Raw genomic sequence first — 16160 nt, 5'->3', positions numbered from 1 at the left:
CAACACTATTAAAGTGTCTATATGGGTCCACACCAGAGAGTGTTAATTTAACTCTTTTTGGAGAGTTGGTACGTTAACTCTGATTTAGTGTTAAACACCAAATCTGTCTGGAGTTGATGATTTAGCACTTGGTGTTAAGAGTTTATATATTAACTCTCAAAGAGTATTTTAGTTTAACTACGTAAGAGTTATCTTCTAATTAATTCTAAAAAGCGGGAATTTTCCTGTTCTGAACTTCTAGAAATTTCTTTTGGAAATAAACATTTACTAAAAAGACGCAATGGTTTTTGAAAAACATTTATTCTGAACTGTGCACCACAATTTCAAAACATTTTCTGAAAGATGTAACAGTGTACATGTTCTCGTTTTCATTAGAATTTTGTTTATCAAAAGGTCTGACATAGGTGAGCTGGTAAATGCAAATAACAGCATTCTCATCACTTATTTCTTCAATACAATATGCATGTCCTTCATTCATCACTTTGTGGAACTTCAACGCACTTCTGCTCTCCCCCATATTCCATCTTCACAATTCAATTTAATTCAATTCAATTTTATTTATATAGCGCCAAATCACAACAAATGTCGCCTCAAGGCGCTTCATAGATACAGAGAAAAGCCCAACAATCACATGACCCCCTATGAGCAAGCACTTTGGCGACAGTGGGAAGGAAAAACTCCCTTTTAACAGGAAGAAACCTCCGGCAGAACCAGGCTCAGGGAGGGGCGGCCATCTGCTGCGACCGGTTGGGGTGAGAGAAGGAAGACAGGATAAAAGACATGCTGTGGAAGAGAGACAGAGATTAATAACAGATATGATTCAATACAGAGAGGTCTGTTAATACATAGAGAGCGAGAAAGGTGACTGGAAAGGAAAAACTCAATGCATCATGGGAATCCCCCGGCAGCCTACATCTACTGCAGCATAACTAAGGGAGGATTCAGGGTCACCTGGTCCAGCCCTAACTATATGCTTTAGCAAAAAGGAAAGTTTGAAGCCTAATCTTAAAAGTAGAGATAGTGTCTGTCTCCCGAATCCAAACTGGAAGCTGGTTCCACAGAAGAGGGGCCTGAAAACTGAAGGCTCTCCCTCCCATTCTACTTTTAAATACTCTAGGAACAACAAGTAGGCCTGCAGAGCGAGAGCGAAGTGCTCTAAAAGGGTAATATGGTACTACAAGGTCATTAAGATAAGATGGGGCCTGATTATTTAAGATCTTGTATGTGAGGAGCAGGATTTTGAATTCAATTCTGGATTTAACAGGAAGCCAATGAAGGGAAGTCAAAACAGGAGAAATATGCTCTCTCTTTCTAGTCCCTGTCAGTACTCTAGCTGCAGCATTTTGGATTAACTGAAGGCTTTTCAGTGAGTTTTTTGGACATCCTGATAATAATGAATTGCAGTAGTCCAGCCTGGAAGTAATAAATGCATGAACTAGTTTTTCAGCCTCACTCTGAGACAGGATATTTCTAATTTTAGAGATGTTGCGCAAATGGAAGAACGCAGTCTTACATATTTGTTTAATATGTGCGTTGAAGGACATATCCTGGTCAAAAATGACTCCAAGGTTCCTCACAGTGTTACTGGAGGCCAAGGTAATACCATCCAGAGTAAGAATCTGGTTAGATATCATATTTCTAAGCTTTTCAGTGCCGAGTACAATGACCTCAGTTTTATCTGAGTTAAGAAGCAGAAAGTTAGTGGCCATCCAAGTCTTTATGTCTTTAAGACATTCCTGCAGTTTAACTAATTGGTGTGTGTTATCTGGCTTTATGGACAGATAGAGCTGGGTGTCATCAGCATAGCAGTGAAAATGTATGCTATGTCTTCTAATGATGCTGCCTAGGGGAAGCATGTATAATGTAAACAGAATTGGTCCTAGCACTGAACCCTGTGGAACTCCATAATTAACCTCAGTGGGTGAAGAGGACTCTCCATTTACATGCACAAATTGGAGTCTATTAGATAGATATGATACAAACCACTGCAGTGCAGTACCTGTAATACCTACAGCATGTTCTAATCGCTCTAACAGGATATTATGGTCAACAGTATCGAATGCTGCACTAAGGTCAAGAAGGACAAGCACAGAGATGAGTCCACTGTCAGAAGCCATAAGAAGATCATTTGTAACCTTCACTAAAGCTGTTTCTGTGCTGTGATGAGCTCTGAAACCTGACTGAAACTCTTCAAATAAACCATTTCTCTGCAGATGATCTGTTAGCTGTTTGACAACTACTCTTTCAAGGATTTTTGATATGAAAGGAAGGTTGGAGATTGGCCTATAATTAGCTAAGACTGCTGGGTCTAGAGATGGCTTTTTGAGTAAAGGTTTAACTGCAGCCACCTTGAAGGCCTGTGGTACATAGCCGATTATTAGAGATAGGTTGATCATATATAAGATCGAAGAATTAATCAATGGCAGGACTTCTTTGAGCAGTTTTGTAGGAATGGGGTCTAAAAGACACAAGCATATCCTATGTGGAGATTGAATAAAAATTAGCTGACACTAATTAATGGCACAAACAATCCGGTAATCAATTGCAGCACAGTAAAAAAAAAGAATCCTTTTTGAGCCATTACATGTGCAAAGTATTTTCCCAAAAGACAAGGACACAGGCAACAGGTAAAGAGTAAATTGTAACCGTCTTTTGCATATGATGTTTCTTTGAGCTTTATGTCCAGATTTTGCTCTTTTGTACCATCTGGTGGTGAACTATGGAGGGTACAGTTCTTTGCAGTTTGGGTCTCCACCCAGTGACCTTTTTGCTAGCGCACATAGTAGCTGTGTCCCAAAACGTCGGCTGCATCCTTCGGAGGCCGCATTTGAAGGCCGATTACGTCACAGCCAGGCGTCGAAGGCTGTCCCAATTTGTCGACTCCTTCAAATGCAGCCGACAAATGCGTCCTTCATTTCCCCAAATCTGAAGGATGGGTCGGGTGTGTCCTTCGTGGCACACGATATCCCAGAATTCATAGCGCGGCCCAGCCAAATTTCTGCTGCCAACAATGGCGGCCACTACTGAGTTTTAAAAATAGTCTTATTAATCTTTCTGGGTCACAAAATAAACTTTTAACATATGTTCAGGCGAGAAAGTAGCTGTGTAAATGACAAATATCTGCTTGGTTTATCAAGACATCGCATATTTGCAAAAGTGTGCCGACGTTTTCGGAGACGTCTGTTACCCACCTGCTCGATAGCAAGCCGGGGGGTTCAATGGTCACTCGAGCCGGCGAGAGCAGCGGACTCCCGGCTTCATTGTTTTCAGACTCCGGCTCTTTCGTTACTCAGGTTAAACATGATATATAAGTCACTCGGATAACTTAAAAATGTAATTTTTTACCCTTTTTCAGTGTTTTATTTGTTCCGGAGTAAATCGGTTTGGCTGAGATCAAAGTTCTTAGATTAAATAAAACTTTATTAATCCATCGGGTTCCTCCGGGATTTTCACACAGCTGAATAAACGTCAAACAGAAAACTGATTAAACAGAAGTGTGAGACAGTTGAGAATTTACGCCAGTGTCCTGTTATAGCAAGGAGCAGACGGCCGAGTTTATTAAACTCCACCGACACAGCGGTGACGCAAATCTGAATGCTAGACCATCCCATTTCACAGCCTCGCACTTCCGACCTTCTCGGTCTTCGAAGGACCCGGCCCACGTAGACCGCGAAGGCCGGGTCCTCCGAAGGATGCAGCTGACGTTTTGGGACACAGCTAGTGTCTGGACTCTGCAGCTCTCAGTTAGCTCCACATATGAATAAAGTAATGTTCAGAGTTAGATAAAGACAAGAAATAAGTGAGAAAAAAGATAGAAAAGAATATATTAAGGCCATAAAAGGCTAGCTACCCCCCCTGGATGCCAACTCACGAGGTTTGTGTATTTGAAATGTTTATTTCTGTGATTAATGACTTTTGATTAAATGAAACAAAGCACAAGAATGTATTCTGATGTGATGTTTTTTTTAATTGATTCGGACGTGAACAGTTCTCACGGTTTGTCAAGACCAGAATAAACCCTGTTTAATAACTCTACATGGTGCTTACGTCAATCCTTGCGGTAGCTACATAAACCCTATTGCAATTCCAGGGTTTCGTATATCAGAAAATAATAACAAAACCATCTGCTCCTTACCGGGAAATAATTTAAATACAACCTCAGATGAACAACAACACATGACATATCATTTATTTAAGAAAAACTAAGGCAGATGTAGAAGCAGTGTGTAAAAAGATATAAAGCCCATAATTTTATAATCTGTAGAACCATCTTGCAATAACTTGCTTTACTTTACTGGTCTCTCAAATCATTATGGAGGAATTTTGTCTCCTTTACAACATTGCTTTGGTTTATTAAGCTATGGAGGTTTTTTATTATGCACAGATCTCACAGGATCTCAGCTGGGTTGAGAGCTGGACTGACTGACTGGATTCACTATTAACTCCAGAATACTTTGGTGTACAGAGGAGTTCACGGTTGATTCAAAGACTGCAACTTCTTTGCAAGAGCTCTTCCACTTTCAGTGGTCTGCACTTAAATTGTGAGCTTTAAAATGTGGAAGATTTTCTATGATGCTTGAGGGAGAATTTAAAATGTTGCACAAATTAAATTTAACTGTAAATGCATCGGAGAAAGCTTCGCAGATATCTCCTGTAGAATCAGCCACCTAAATGTGATCATGGCTCAAGAGTTGGCAGTTCGTCTTGTTGCCGGTTCGAGCCCTGGCTCTGACAGTCTCTGTCATTGTGTCCTTGGGCAAGCCACTTCACCTGTTGCCTACTGGTGGTGGTCAGAGGGCCCGGTGGCGCCAGTGTCCGGCAGCCTTGCCTCTGTCAGTGCGCCCCAGGGCAGCTGTGGCTACAAAGTAGCTTGCCATCACCTGTGTGTGAATGTGTGTGTAAATGGGTGGATGACTGAATGTAGTGTAAAGCACTTTGGGGTCCTTAGGGACTAGAAAAGCACTATACAAATACAGGCCATTTACCATTTATCTAAATGGCAAATATCACAAGGAGGAAGTAGGGAGGTTTTAATGTTTATTTCATTTATGTTAAAATTGGCTTTAAGCATCAACATATCAATTTACCCAAACAACACCTTATAGGAAACCATGTTGGAGTCACAGTAAGCATGCAGCATCTGGTCCACAGGGCTGTAGTTTAGGCTTTGAATGTTGGTAGACATCTTGTTCATGAAGATGCCAATGTTGAACTTCTCCTGTCCCGTCACGGTGTTGAATGAGTAAAAGATCTCCTCGACCTCCCTGTTAATGTAACGTGTCGCATAGAGAACCCCACACGCCATGAAGGTGTTGGTCACTGCCCGCTTGTAGATTGAAGTGCGCCAGGTCTTTCCAAGCACTGGTGTTTCACCCTCCTCTAGCTTGGAGAGAACCAAGTTGCCAAAGTCCTGAGTGGTGGTGTAGACCACCCAGACACCAGACTCATCTGTTGCCAGGTCCAGGTCAGTGTATGGGTAGCAATCCTCAAGATGGCAGAAGTTACCTTTTGAGTTGTACCTGGTTAACAAAGGATAGCAGTGAAAGTTTCTGTTATAGTTATTCAGCATTTCATGCAGTAATGAGGTCCAAGACAAACCTGGTGCCTTTTGGTAGTTGTAAGGTCGTGACACTTTTAGTGGTGAGATTAAATCGACAAACATAATCTTGGTTGTAACAGTTGTAGTACAAAGCCCCTCCATACAGAACATTATTTGGACCCTGGATGGTGTTGGTAGTTGGGTTTGAGGAGTGGATCTGGACGTTACCTGAAAAAGAAGAAGACGAACGATAAGGAAGAATAAATGTGAGAAAATATTTTAACAATTTCTAGTATGTAAAAAATGTGTCATTAATAAAGAAGAACTGCAAAAAATTGTTCATAAGGACTTTCTAAATGTAGGTCTCAGAAGGAACCAAGGCAGAACTGACTATGCATGTGTGCAGGACCAGCACTCGTTGGTGAAAAAGAAAGATACTATCCTGCGCCAACAAGTAGTTGCTAGTCCACCAAATGCTTATCAGTCTCTCTCAGTCTTCATTTACAAATTAAAGTGCACATTAATCTTTGTAAAGATCTGCACAACTGTTGAGCTGAATGCCTCAAATAGTTAGCTATTGTAGATATGCCGAATAAAATTACTTTATATTCTCTATGCTTTCCTTCAAGTTTTACCACAAAATCTGGTAAACCTGCAGGGTGAATGACTTTTTTACATAAAATCAACAAACCACTTCAAAGTGATTGCAATAAAACCCAAAATGCTTTGCTACATAAATTGTACCTCTGACAACTAACCACAAGAAAAGAGCAGTTCCTTACCTGGGACGCTCACTCCAATGATGAGAGAACTCAGACTGCTGTAAAGACGAACATAGTGGGCATATATGTTACTGGAAGTCAACATGACCAGCCAGTACCAGCTTTCTTTGCCTTCCTCTGGTCTGGGATCACGGCCCCAGGCTCCGTAAGCATACGAGCCAGGATATTCTCCTGCTGTGTAGACCCTTGGTCCAGTGACATTAAGAAGCCGGCTGCGCGGACAGGTACCTGAGGGGAGAAGTGTGTAACAGTTATTCTTTCTGCGGCTACTTTTATGGATGCAGTGCATAGTACAACCAGCTGTCAGACAAATAGCCTCCTACTTGTCTCTAGAATACTTTTGTATACCGAGGCAACCCGCTATCACAACAAAGCGTGTAGTAGACACGCGGTTCATTTCATGCTTTGCCTCTCCAAAATGTGAAATGTACACGCATGCAGAAGTTGCAGTAAGCTGCAGTAACAGTAGAGGGAGATATTTCATTTCAAGCCAACATCAAGATAATCACGGGAAAAGGTTTAAACAGACATTATTAACACATTTACATTTATAATCGATTCTGACAAGTAAGGATCCTGGAAAGTACTCAATACGTTTTTGGTAAATAAGGCAAATGTTGACCACATGCCAATAATCCTTCACATTATACAATAATGGCCTTCAAATAGTTTGGTAATGCCTTCATAACTCGTCTTAGTTTGATGGTTTTTAGTTTCATTGTATTGAGCTCAGTTTAGTTCATGTTTGGTCTTCTGTATAACGGTTTATTAACCCCTTCAGGGCCTCAGTAGCAGCCATCCAACCCCACCTGGTTGTTAGACTCACCCTGTGGAGGCTCGGTGGGTGTGACGGTAGTGTTCATTTTTTTGTTGCACTTGAACAGATCTGCCTTCAGAGCAGAGTTGACTTGCTGTCCCTTTATCACCTGCATGGTGTCGAACCTCTCCAGCTCTTGCATCTCTGCTTTCAGGTTATCCAGCTTGGAGACAGCAGATGTTAAAAGATCAAGCGAAATAGAAAATCGAATACAACACACTTATCAATATCAAATACTTTTCGAAATGCTCTTTTGACGTAATTTCAAGACTTTTTGTTTCCATAACATAACATAACATAACATAACATAACATAACATAACATAACATAACATAACTGTGATGATGATTTTACAAGACAGCGTAAAAACAATAGTAAATATACTCTTTACAGTGATGTCACTGTTTTGCAGCATGTGGTTGTGAATCTACCTGTTCAGTGGCGTTAGCAGTGAGGATCTGGTGTTGCTGGGTGGTGCTGTTGAGCTTGTCAATCAGCTGCTTGATCTCAGTCATTTCATTCTCTATAACATACAAGCTGAGAACTCCATACAGCTCTCCGTCATCCTCCTTCTCCAGGATCAGCACGTCTTTGTTCAGCTGGGAAAGACGACGCTCCAACCCCAGCAGCAGACTCTCCAGCTCCACAGTCTGCAGAGGCAGCAGTGATTAACCAGGAATGGAGACACACAGCATGAGAGCTTTAAAAGACTAGTTACCTTCTGTGGGGTGATGTTGCTGTTGCAGTCTGATACGTTGGTTTCAACTATCCTGAGTTTTTCATGAGGGAATGCCTTCTCTGAGTTATTTAGCTCGCATGCACACTTTTCTCGTGGAGGAGCCTGAAATTTAAATTTATTTTTAAGTGAAATAAGCAGAAGATCACATTTAGTGGGATTTTGTATTTGTCGCTTTATTCAAAATGGATATTTTATCATTTAAAGGAAGTCTTCAGTATTTCTTACCTGATGGGTGAATGTGAGCAGAGCCCACAGTGAAATGATCACGTACAGCTTCATGGTGAATCAGAGAGAGCAGAGCTGAACAAAACTATCTGTAAACTGCTGCAGCAGCTTGTGAACATTCCCGCTAACCTCGGCATGTGAGGAAGTGGATGTGGGTGTGTTTGTATTTCATGCATCATGCATCTCAGCGACATTTGTCACTGTTTCTCATGACATTTTTTGTTAATTACAAAAACTTTTTAAAGTTGTTTTCCCCTTTTCACTGCTGTTCAGCACAGGACATTTAATCATCTACGAATTTAATCAATATAGATTCTCAGAGCCAATGGCAGTAATGATTTATGAAACACAACACTGCATTCTTCAAGATATGATTTTTCTGTGTTTACTGACATGCACATATTTTAGCATCAGCAAGTTTCTTTGCAGATTTAAAACTGTCAGTGCAATCTGAGTCTTTGCAACAGTTTGCTCAAATGCACTCTTAAACACTATTAGAACACACAACAAAAAACATAATACAAAATAAACTTTATACAATATATTTACTTACTATAATTTTACTGTATTTGCTACATACAGTAAAGTTTATGCTGGGAACATGTTTTGTTTTATAATGAGTATGAGTCACAGCTAAACCTGCGGTGACTAGAAAATGAGACAAGTCATAAAATAGCCAGAGACTAAAATCACAATGTGTCCAATTGCACCTTTTGAATTTTTTATTTCGTTCTGGTCTTTGTTATTCGTGCAGTGTGTTAGCCACTACCTCATTTTGGTGCACGCTAAGCTCTTTTAACCGTATCACGTTAGCAGTCTGTGCTAAAATAATGCATAATTTATTCATGCCTCAGACTATACCAGACAGGGATCAGCAATACATACTTGTCCAAGAAATTCAAGAAATGTAAATTATTTTATTATTTTTATCTATTTAATTTTCCCAACACATAACATTTGTCACTCCCCTAAGCGTCTCATAGTAACATAAAAGATAACTGTCTGTCCTTATGAAACGCTTGACACGCTTGAAGCACAGGCTCCAGCCATCCATTCCAGCCCTAACCCTAACCTTAACCATACACATAGTGTTTTCCAAAGTGATTCAGGATCTGAAAGTGAACAGATTTGATCTTCATGTCACACATTTATAGATTCAACCCGCTCTCATGCCGACGACTATGACAAACTGTCGGTATGTTACGTGTTGAGATGAGAACGTGTTGAATAATATTACGAACTGCAGGCAGGTCAGTTTAACACCAGGACTTTTTCACAATATGCTGGAGACAATTTATGATGCAACATGTGTGATTTGGACCTTCCCTAAAAAAAATGTATCAAAGGAAGCTGTCATTAATTGACTAAAGAAATTAAAAATGTGTTCATACCACAGTTTTGTTCTGTGGAGTATGATAAAGACAGCTCTCAGGTGCTAGACACAGATCCCGACTTTTCTGACAAAAACTAGAGACCACAAAGACAACAGGTGGAAAACCACAATGAAATGAATCAAACAAGAGTGGACAAAGAACAGGAATCCAGATTCCAAGATGGGTATTTCAAGGCCATTTGAAATTGTCCCTTATACAAGACTGAGGTCTCCAACTGGAAGCAGTCCATCTATTTTTTGCCACCATATTAAAGACATCAGATAAACAGAAGGTTAAGCAAACATAGCAACAGTAATGTTAGGCAGTGGATGTCAAGAACCAAGTACAGTCTATCTCTACACAAAGATAATTGTCTGTTTTCATACAGACATCTCTTAAACCTTTATTTATTGAATAATCACCAGAGATAAAGTTTTGTGTACAGGTAGCAGTCTAAACCTGTTGTAATAACACTCTGTTAACACTATTACAGTCTGCTAGTCAATAAGCATTCATAGCTCAGTGCTGTGGCTGGATGATGCAATAAGACCCTGCATAAAGGCAGACGGTGACTAATATGTACCCTTGTTTTTTTAGGCTTTATAGAGACTTACGTGCAGAATTTTTGTTGTGGATCCTGTAACGGTGAAGTTTTAGGAACAGAAAGTGCACACTTTGCACTCAGACTGCAATAATAAATTTTTATTTTTATATTGTGGTTTGTGTTATGCATACAATGTCTTAGCGATGGTTGAATTTATTGTGTTCTAAGCCCTTTAACTGCTTTACATACACCAAGTCTCCGGTAATACCTTTAGCACAGAGTTTGATTATGTTTTAAAGTATTGCAAACACATTTTTAGAAATTAAAAGGTTTCTTTTAGATTTTCAAATGAAGTCCGAGTTGGTCACTGATATATTTTAGTGGAATATAAGCACTAAAAGAAAAGAATGGGCTTAAACTTAGTTATGCTTAGACTTAATAATCAATATGCTTTGTTCATATTTTCATTTTGAATTGGAAATGTTAAACTTGATTAATTTGCTGTGCAGATGTGCATTAGAAGATTTAATTTGTGTTCTGGTTCAAAAGTAGTTCACTTAGGTTTTGGCAATTAGAGGACAACACAAATGGTCATTTAAACTAACATCTACTGCACAGCTCATAACATGTTTTCCAAAGAAGTGCTCTTTTCTTAGGCCTTGGGGCCATAGTCGTGGTCAGCACCAAAGATGATTTAGACTTTAGAGGGTAAAGGATCAGTTATTCATTTTGTAACAGCTGTAACAAAATAAGTAGTTTAAAGCAGGGGTCTCGGACTCCAGAGCTCAGATTTTAGATGTGTCCTTGATCCAACAAAGCTGATTTAAATGGCTAAATTACCTCCTCAGTATGTCTTGAAGTTCTCCAGAGGCCTGGTAATGAACTATTTCAGGTGTGTTGGCCCACGGTGAGATCTACAACCTGCAGGACACCGGCCCTCGAGGCCTGGGGTTTCGAGACCCCTGGTTTAAATCAAATACAGCTTAGATAAATTTGGCAATATTGCATTTCTGCAAATGGTTTAATGTAATTTATTAGAATGTTAGGGGGCTGTTAAGAGATATATTCTAAAACACTTCTTCAGCAGAGAATCAGAGACGAGAAACACAGATTTTCTTGCTAGCAAGGGCAGCCTCCAGAGCTCACACACAGAGTGAGGCTCCAAGATTCGCACTGAGGACTGCCCTGGTCTTTATTTATACACTTCAGTGGGCGTTTGTTCCATACATTGGAATGCGGAGGTGTATATGTATGTGTGTGTGTGTGTGTGTCAGAGTGTGACCCCATAAACGACTTCCCTTAACCTGCTGGTCTGGAAAATCCAACAGTTCATCTATATGTAAAAAAGGCACTTAGACTAAAACTGACATAGCTACGTTAATCCTACCGTAAAACAATAAGACACGGTACGACCTTTCCCATGCTCCTAGGATGTGGGGGTGCATGCCAGAACACCCTGGAATGTACACAACGTTGTTACAGACCTCCTAGGATGAGACATTCTTTCAATATGCCACCAACTATATACTTCTAAACACAAATGGTTACATGCAGTATTCTATCATATGCAAACTTATATCATTAAAAGATTATACTGACTACTAAGTACAATTTTCCATTGACAGGGGCAAAAACACAAAAGTATTTGTCACCTCAAACACAAAAATATTGACTCTCATTAGAATTTTTTTTATACTTTTATATAAAGTCAGTTAAAGATGTCATTAAAAAATCTCTTAAGTCAGTAAAAGAAAAAAAACAAAAGAATTAGCAAACTAACTAATAAAATTAGCAAATTATTAAACACATTGACCATTACTATGAAAATTAACCCTAAAAGCTACCCCATATATTAAGGTTTTTCAGCCCTTTTTTCTGACCTTCATGAATATTTATTTTACTGGAGCAGTTATTTGAATCGGGTCTTTTATGAATTTACTCAAAAATCACTTTATAGTAAACCATGTTGGAGTCAGAGTAGACATGTAGTGTCTGGTCCACAGGGCTGTAGTTCAGGGCTTGAATGTTGGGAGAAATCTTGCTGATGAAGATGCCCAGGTTGAACCGCTCCTTCCCCGTCACGGTATTGAATGAGTAAAAGATCTCCTCGAGCTCTTGGTTGACGTAACGTGTGGCGTAGAGAACGCCACAGGCCATGAAGGTGTTGGTCACCGCCTGCTTGTACACTGACGTTTGCCAGGTCTTTCCAAGTGCAGGTGGTTTACCCTCCTCCACCTTGGACAGGATCATGTTGCCAAAGTCCAGGGAGGTGGTGAAGACCACCCAGACACCAGATTCATCCGTTGCAAGATCCAGATCAGTGTATGGGTAACACTCCTCAAGGTGGCAGAAGTTAGCCTTTGAGTTATATCTGGTTAACAGAGGACAACAGTGAATGTTTTACACTATTATTCATAAATGAACGTTTCCATCATAGTTATGTTTCATATTCTTGCAGTAATGAGCTCAAATACAAAGTTGTGGAAAAAAACCTAGTGCCTTGGTGTAGTTCTAAGGTAGTAACGTGTTTGGTGGTGAGGTCGAAACGACAAACAGCATCTCGGTTGTAACAGTTGTAATACAAAGCCCCTCCATACAGAACATTATTTGGACCCTGGATGGTGTTGGTAGTTGGGTTAGAGGTGTGGATATAGACATTTCCTGGCAGAAAAAGAAGTGAAAGGAGAAGAAGCAGTGTGATGGGGAAACTCAAATTTAAGGATCATTGGTTGTGTTTTTAGAGAACGAATAAGCAGTTTAGATCTACACAGTATGACACATTAAAATATGCACAGTTAGTAAAGCATCAATACATAACATTGTTTAATAGAACTTTATCAGGTAATGTCTGTGAAGGTTCTTAGTCATCCAGGTCATCGTAGTCCAAGGAGCTCGCAAAGAAAAGCGTCTGGACTTCTTTAAGTTACTTGAAGACGTTTCACCTCTCATCCGAGAAGCTTCTTCAGTTCTAAGGTCAAATGGTGGAGAGTCCCAGATTTAAATCTAGTGGGAGTGTCCCCCCACAGAGGGACAAAAGGACCCCCTGATGATCCTCTAATCGCCTGAGCCAAGGTGTGAAACTTTGTGTGGGTCCCAATCAGCCAGAGTTTCGGGTGAGTTCATTGTGAAACCTGGCCCCACCTTATCATGCGAATTCCTGAGGTCAGATGGCCCAGGATGTGAGTGGGTGTTAAGGCATCTGGGGAGGGAACTCAAAACTGGATTATAGATTGACAGTTGGTGTCGTAAACCACTGCAAACCATCGTAAAATCGTAAACCAGGGCCAGGTTTCACAATGAGCTCACCCGAAACTCTGGCTGATTGGGACCCACACAAAGTTTCACACCTTGGCTCAGGCGGTTAGAGGATCATCAGGGGGTCCTTTTGTCCCTCTGTGGGGGGAAACTCCCACTAGGTTTAAATCTGGGACTCCCCACCATTTGACCTTAGAACTGAAGAAGCTTTATCAGTTAATGACTTATATTATTCTCTTATAAGAACTATTTACTAGAGTATCTCCAAGGAAGTCCTCCAATGCAGGTGAAGTTGTTTCTTTCTTTCAAACATTTTACAATTTATTTCAAAGAATATTCTCAGTTTATTTAAACGTAATATTTGCTAGAAACTGCACCCGATGCTGCTTTAGTCAGTTTTTTTTGTTAAATTAAAGTGCATGTTAACTTTCTAATGATCTGTATCACCGGACTTCAACATTTGTGAAGCTCTGCAGTCACTGTCATTCTCATTTACTTTCAGTAACACAAGTTAAAGGAAAGCAGGTTTTCATTGTCTTTAAAAAATCTCAAAGGAATTAGATCCTGTCATCGGCCACTTCAAAGGGACGACTGGCACGTTTGACACTACACAGCAGTTCCTTACCTGGGGCGCTCACCCCCCTAATGAGAGAGTTCAGGCTGGAGTAAAAACGAATGTAGTTGGAGTATCTGTTGTTGGAAGTCATCATCACCAACCAATACCAGTTCTCTTTCCCTTTCTCTGGTTTGGGATCACAGCCCCAGGCTCCATAGGAATACAAGCCAGGATACTCTCCTTCTGTGTAGAACACTGGCCCGGTAACACTAACAAGCCGGCTGTGAGGACAGGTACCTGAAGGAAAATTAAAGTGTGTATTAACTAGAGGTGGGAATCACCATACATCCCACGATACGATATTATCACAATACTTAGCGCACGATACGATATTATTGCAATTTTTTAAAATATTTTGCGATATTCAGATTCTGTACATAAAGGTAAACTTTATCAATATTCATTTTATCTAATATCAAAGTCTCACACTCAGTCTTTCTCTCATTTAGGTTTGATTGTTGACAAACTGAACGGTTTGTATTACAGTCTAGTCCAACTTAACTGAATCAACCATCTGGTACAATTATAGCTATTCTGAACTATGCAGTTTATGAAAACTATGCAGCCCCTTCAGCAACTGAAGAATTTGAAAGTAAATTAAAACAAAATATAATTTTACATTAAATAAAAAAGTTTTAAACTTAATTAAAATAAAACATGTCTTAAATTAAAATAAGTAAACTGTCATGTTTATTGCTGCCATAAAAAAAGTTAAACACATTTGGACAGTGAAGGAATGTCAGGATTCTTGCTCAGAAAAAGGATCAACATGCTCTGAAGTCAGAGCACAAAAACCTTTTTTGTAACAAAATATCAATTTCTGCTGTCCCTGTATCCATACATTATTAGCAAACAAAATATCACCATACTACACAGTATCGATTTTTTCCCCACTTCTAGTATTAACTGTGAGCCATACTAGTCCTATAGAGGTTTCAACCTCATAACAATCGCAAGTGAGGCATAACTCACCCTGTGGAAGCTGTGGACGCTGGGTGAGTGCCTTCACTTCCGTTTTGCAACTGTCCAGGTCTGTCCTCAGAACCTCGATGGTTTGTCGTCCCTTTATCACCTGCATGGTGTCGAACTTCTCCAGCGCTTTCATTTCTGTTTTCATGATCTCCAGCTGAGAGAAAGAAGACATTCAAATGTGGAGCAAAACAAAGAAAAATGTATTTCTTAACATGGCTTGATACTCCACAAATCAACAAAAGGGCACTTAAAACAATGTATATATAAATAAATGTCACTGTTCTGTTAACACCATCTATAATATAGAATAGTGAAAACACAATAGTAGATGTACACTGTCAGTGTTTTGCAGCATGTGGACATGAATGTACCTGGCGAGTGGCGCTAGCAGCGAGGATCTGGTGTTCCTGGGTGGTGCTGTCGAGCTTGTCAATCAGCTGCTTGATCTCATTCATTTCATTCTCTATAAGATACAGGCTGAGAACGCCATACAGCCCTCTGTCATCCTCCTTTTCCAGGATCAGCACATCATTGCTCAGCTGGGTAAGACGTTGCTCCAACCCCTGCAGTAGACTCTTCAGCTCCACAGACTGCAGAGACAGCAGTGGTTAAACAAACAAACAGAATGACACTATGAGTCGCAGGGTAACTTACCTTCTGTGGGATGATGTTGCTTTTGCAGTCTGATGTACTGCTTTCAACTTTTCTGAGTTTTTCATGGGGGAATATTCTCTCTGAGTTATTCAGCTCGCATGTACACTCCGTATGCTCCTGAAAATGTAAGGGTGGTGTTTCATGAATTGTACTAAAGTTTTAAAAAGATTTCTATGTGACCTGAGGCTTCAGTGTTTCTTACCTGCTTGGTGACGGTGAGCAGAGCACACAGTGGAATGATCACATACAGCCTCATGTTGGACCAGAGAGAAAATTGTGTGTCTGACTGAAGCAGCAACATCAAACTTGTGAGGAATCGTGCGAACGTCTAGAGAAGAAATAAAAAATGTTGACAATCACAGACACCGAACGAAAGCGAGAGAAAGCACGACACAAAGAGAGAAAGAGAACAACTTAAACAAGAAACAATAACCACAAAGAGGAAAAAAGAAAAACGCACTGTTACTACAGATACTGCAACACAGTGGAATAAAAGCAACAATAAAAAAAATGCAGAAAACTATTACATCTTAACTGAATAAGCACATTCCTGCGCATCTGATAATAAAAGTTGGAATATGTGAAATATACAAAGGTAATCCAAACAACTGATTCATGCACCTTTCTGTGAGGATTTTAAGGAC

The 16160-nt window shown here is 40.0% G+C and overlaps 2 protein-coding genes across 2 annotated transcripts; both read right to left on the bottom strand.

The window, feature by feature from the left end:
* Positions 1–5083: 5083 nt before the first annotated feature.
* On the bottom strand, positions 5084–8186 carry LOC148102312 (olfactomedin-4-like). Its single transcript, XM_087844558.1, has 7 exons — positions 8103–8186; positions 7857–7979; positions 7570–7788; positions 7148–7301; positions 6322–6549; positions 5599–5767; positions 5084–5519 (listed from the first exon to the last, which is right to left on the bottom strand). Exons 1-7 carry the CDS (start codon positions 8154–8156, stop codon positions 5084–5086), a joined length of 1383 nt encoding a protein of 460 aa, XP_087700684.1. The 5' UTR covers positions 8157–8186.
* A 3768-nt stretch (positions 8187–11954) lies between these two features.
* On the bottom strand, positions 11955–15817 carry LOC102799475 (olfactomedin-4-like). The gene is made up of 7 exons (XM_087844557.1): positions 15719–15817; positions 15517–15633; positions 15234–15452; positions 14863–15016; positions 13900–14127; positions 12512–12680; positions 11955–12390 (listed from the first exon to the last, which is right to left on the bottom strand). Exons 1-7 carry the CDS (start codon positions 15815–15817, stop codon positions 11955–11957), a joined length of 1422 nt encoding a protein of 473 aa, XP_087700683.1.
* Positions 15818–16160: the final 343 nt, after the last annotated feature.

Source organism: Neolamprologus brichardi, chromosome 7 (assembly GCF_056152115.1).
Source record: "Neolamprologus brichardi isolate AB-2024 chromosome 7, ASM5615211v1, whole genome shotgun sequence".
NCBI lineage: Eukaryota > Metazoa > Chordata > Actinopteri > Cichliformes > Cichlidae > Neolamprologus > Neolamprologus brichardi.
This window is presented reverse-complemented; position numbering and strand designations above follow the sequence as displayed.

Excerpts from the sequence above, each read along its gene's own strand:
- LOC148102312 (XM_087844558.1), bottom strand. The coding sequence starts at position 8,156 with ATGAAGCTGTACGTGATCATTTCACTGTGGGCTCTGCTCACATTCACC. Across the intron at positions 7,980-8,102 it reads TGCTCACATTCACCCATCAG|GCTCCTCCACGAGAAAAGTG; the intron begins GTAAGAAATACT and ends TTTAAATTTCAG. Across the intron at positions 5,768-6,321 it reads CATTGGAGTGAGCGTCCCAG|GTAACGTCCAGATCCACTCC; the intron begins GTAAGGAACTGC and ends CTTCTTTTTCAG.
- LOC102799475 (XM_087844557.1), bottom strand. The coding sequence starts at position 15,817 with ATGTTGCTGCTTCAGTCAGACACACAATTTTCTCTCTGGTCCAACATG. Across the intron at positions 15,017-15,233 it reads CTGCTAGCGCCACTCGCCAG|CTGGAGATCATGAAAACAGA; the intron begins GTACATTCATGT and ends TCTTTCTCTCAG. Across the intron at positions 14,128-14,862 it reads GCGTCCACAGCTTCCACAGG|GTACCTGTCCTCACAGCCGG; the intron begins GTGAGTTATGCC and ends ATTTTCCTTCAG.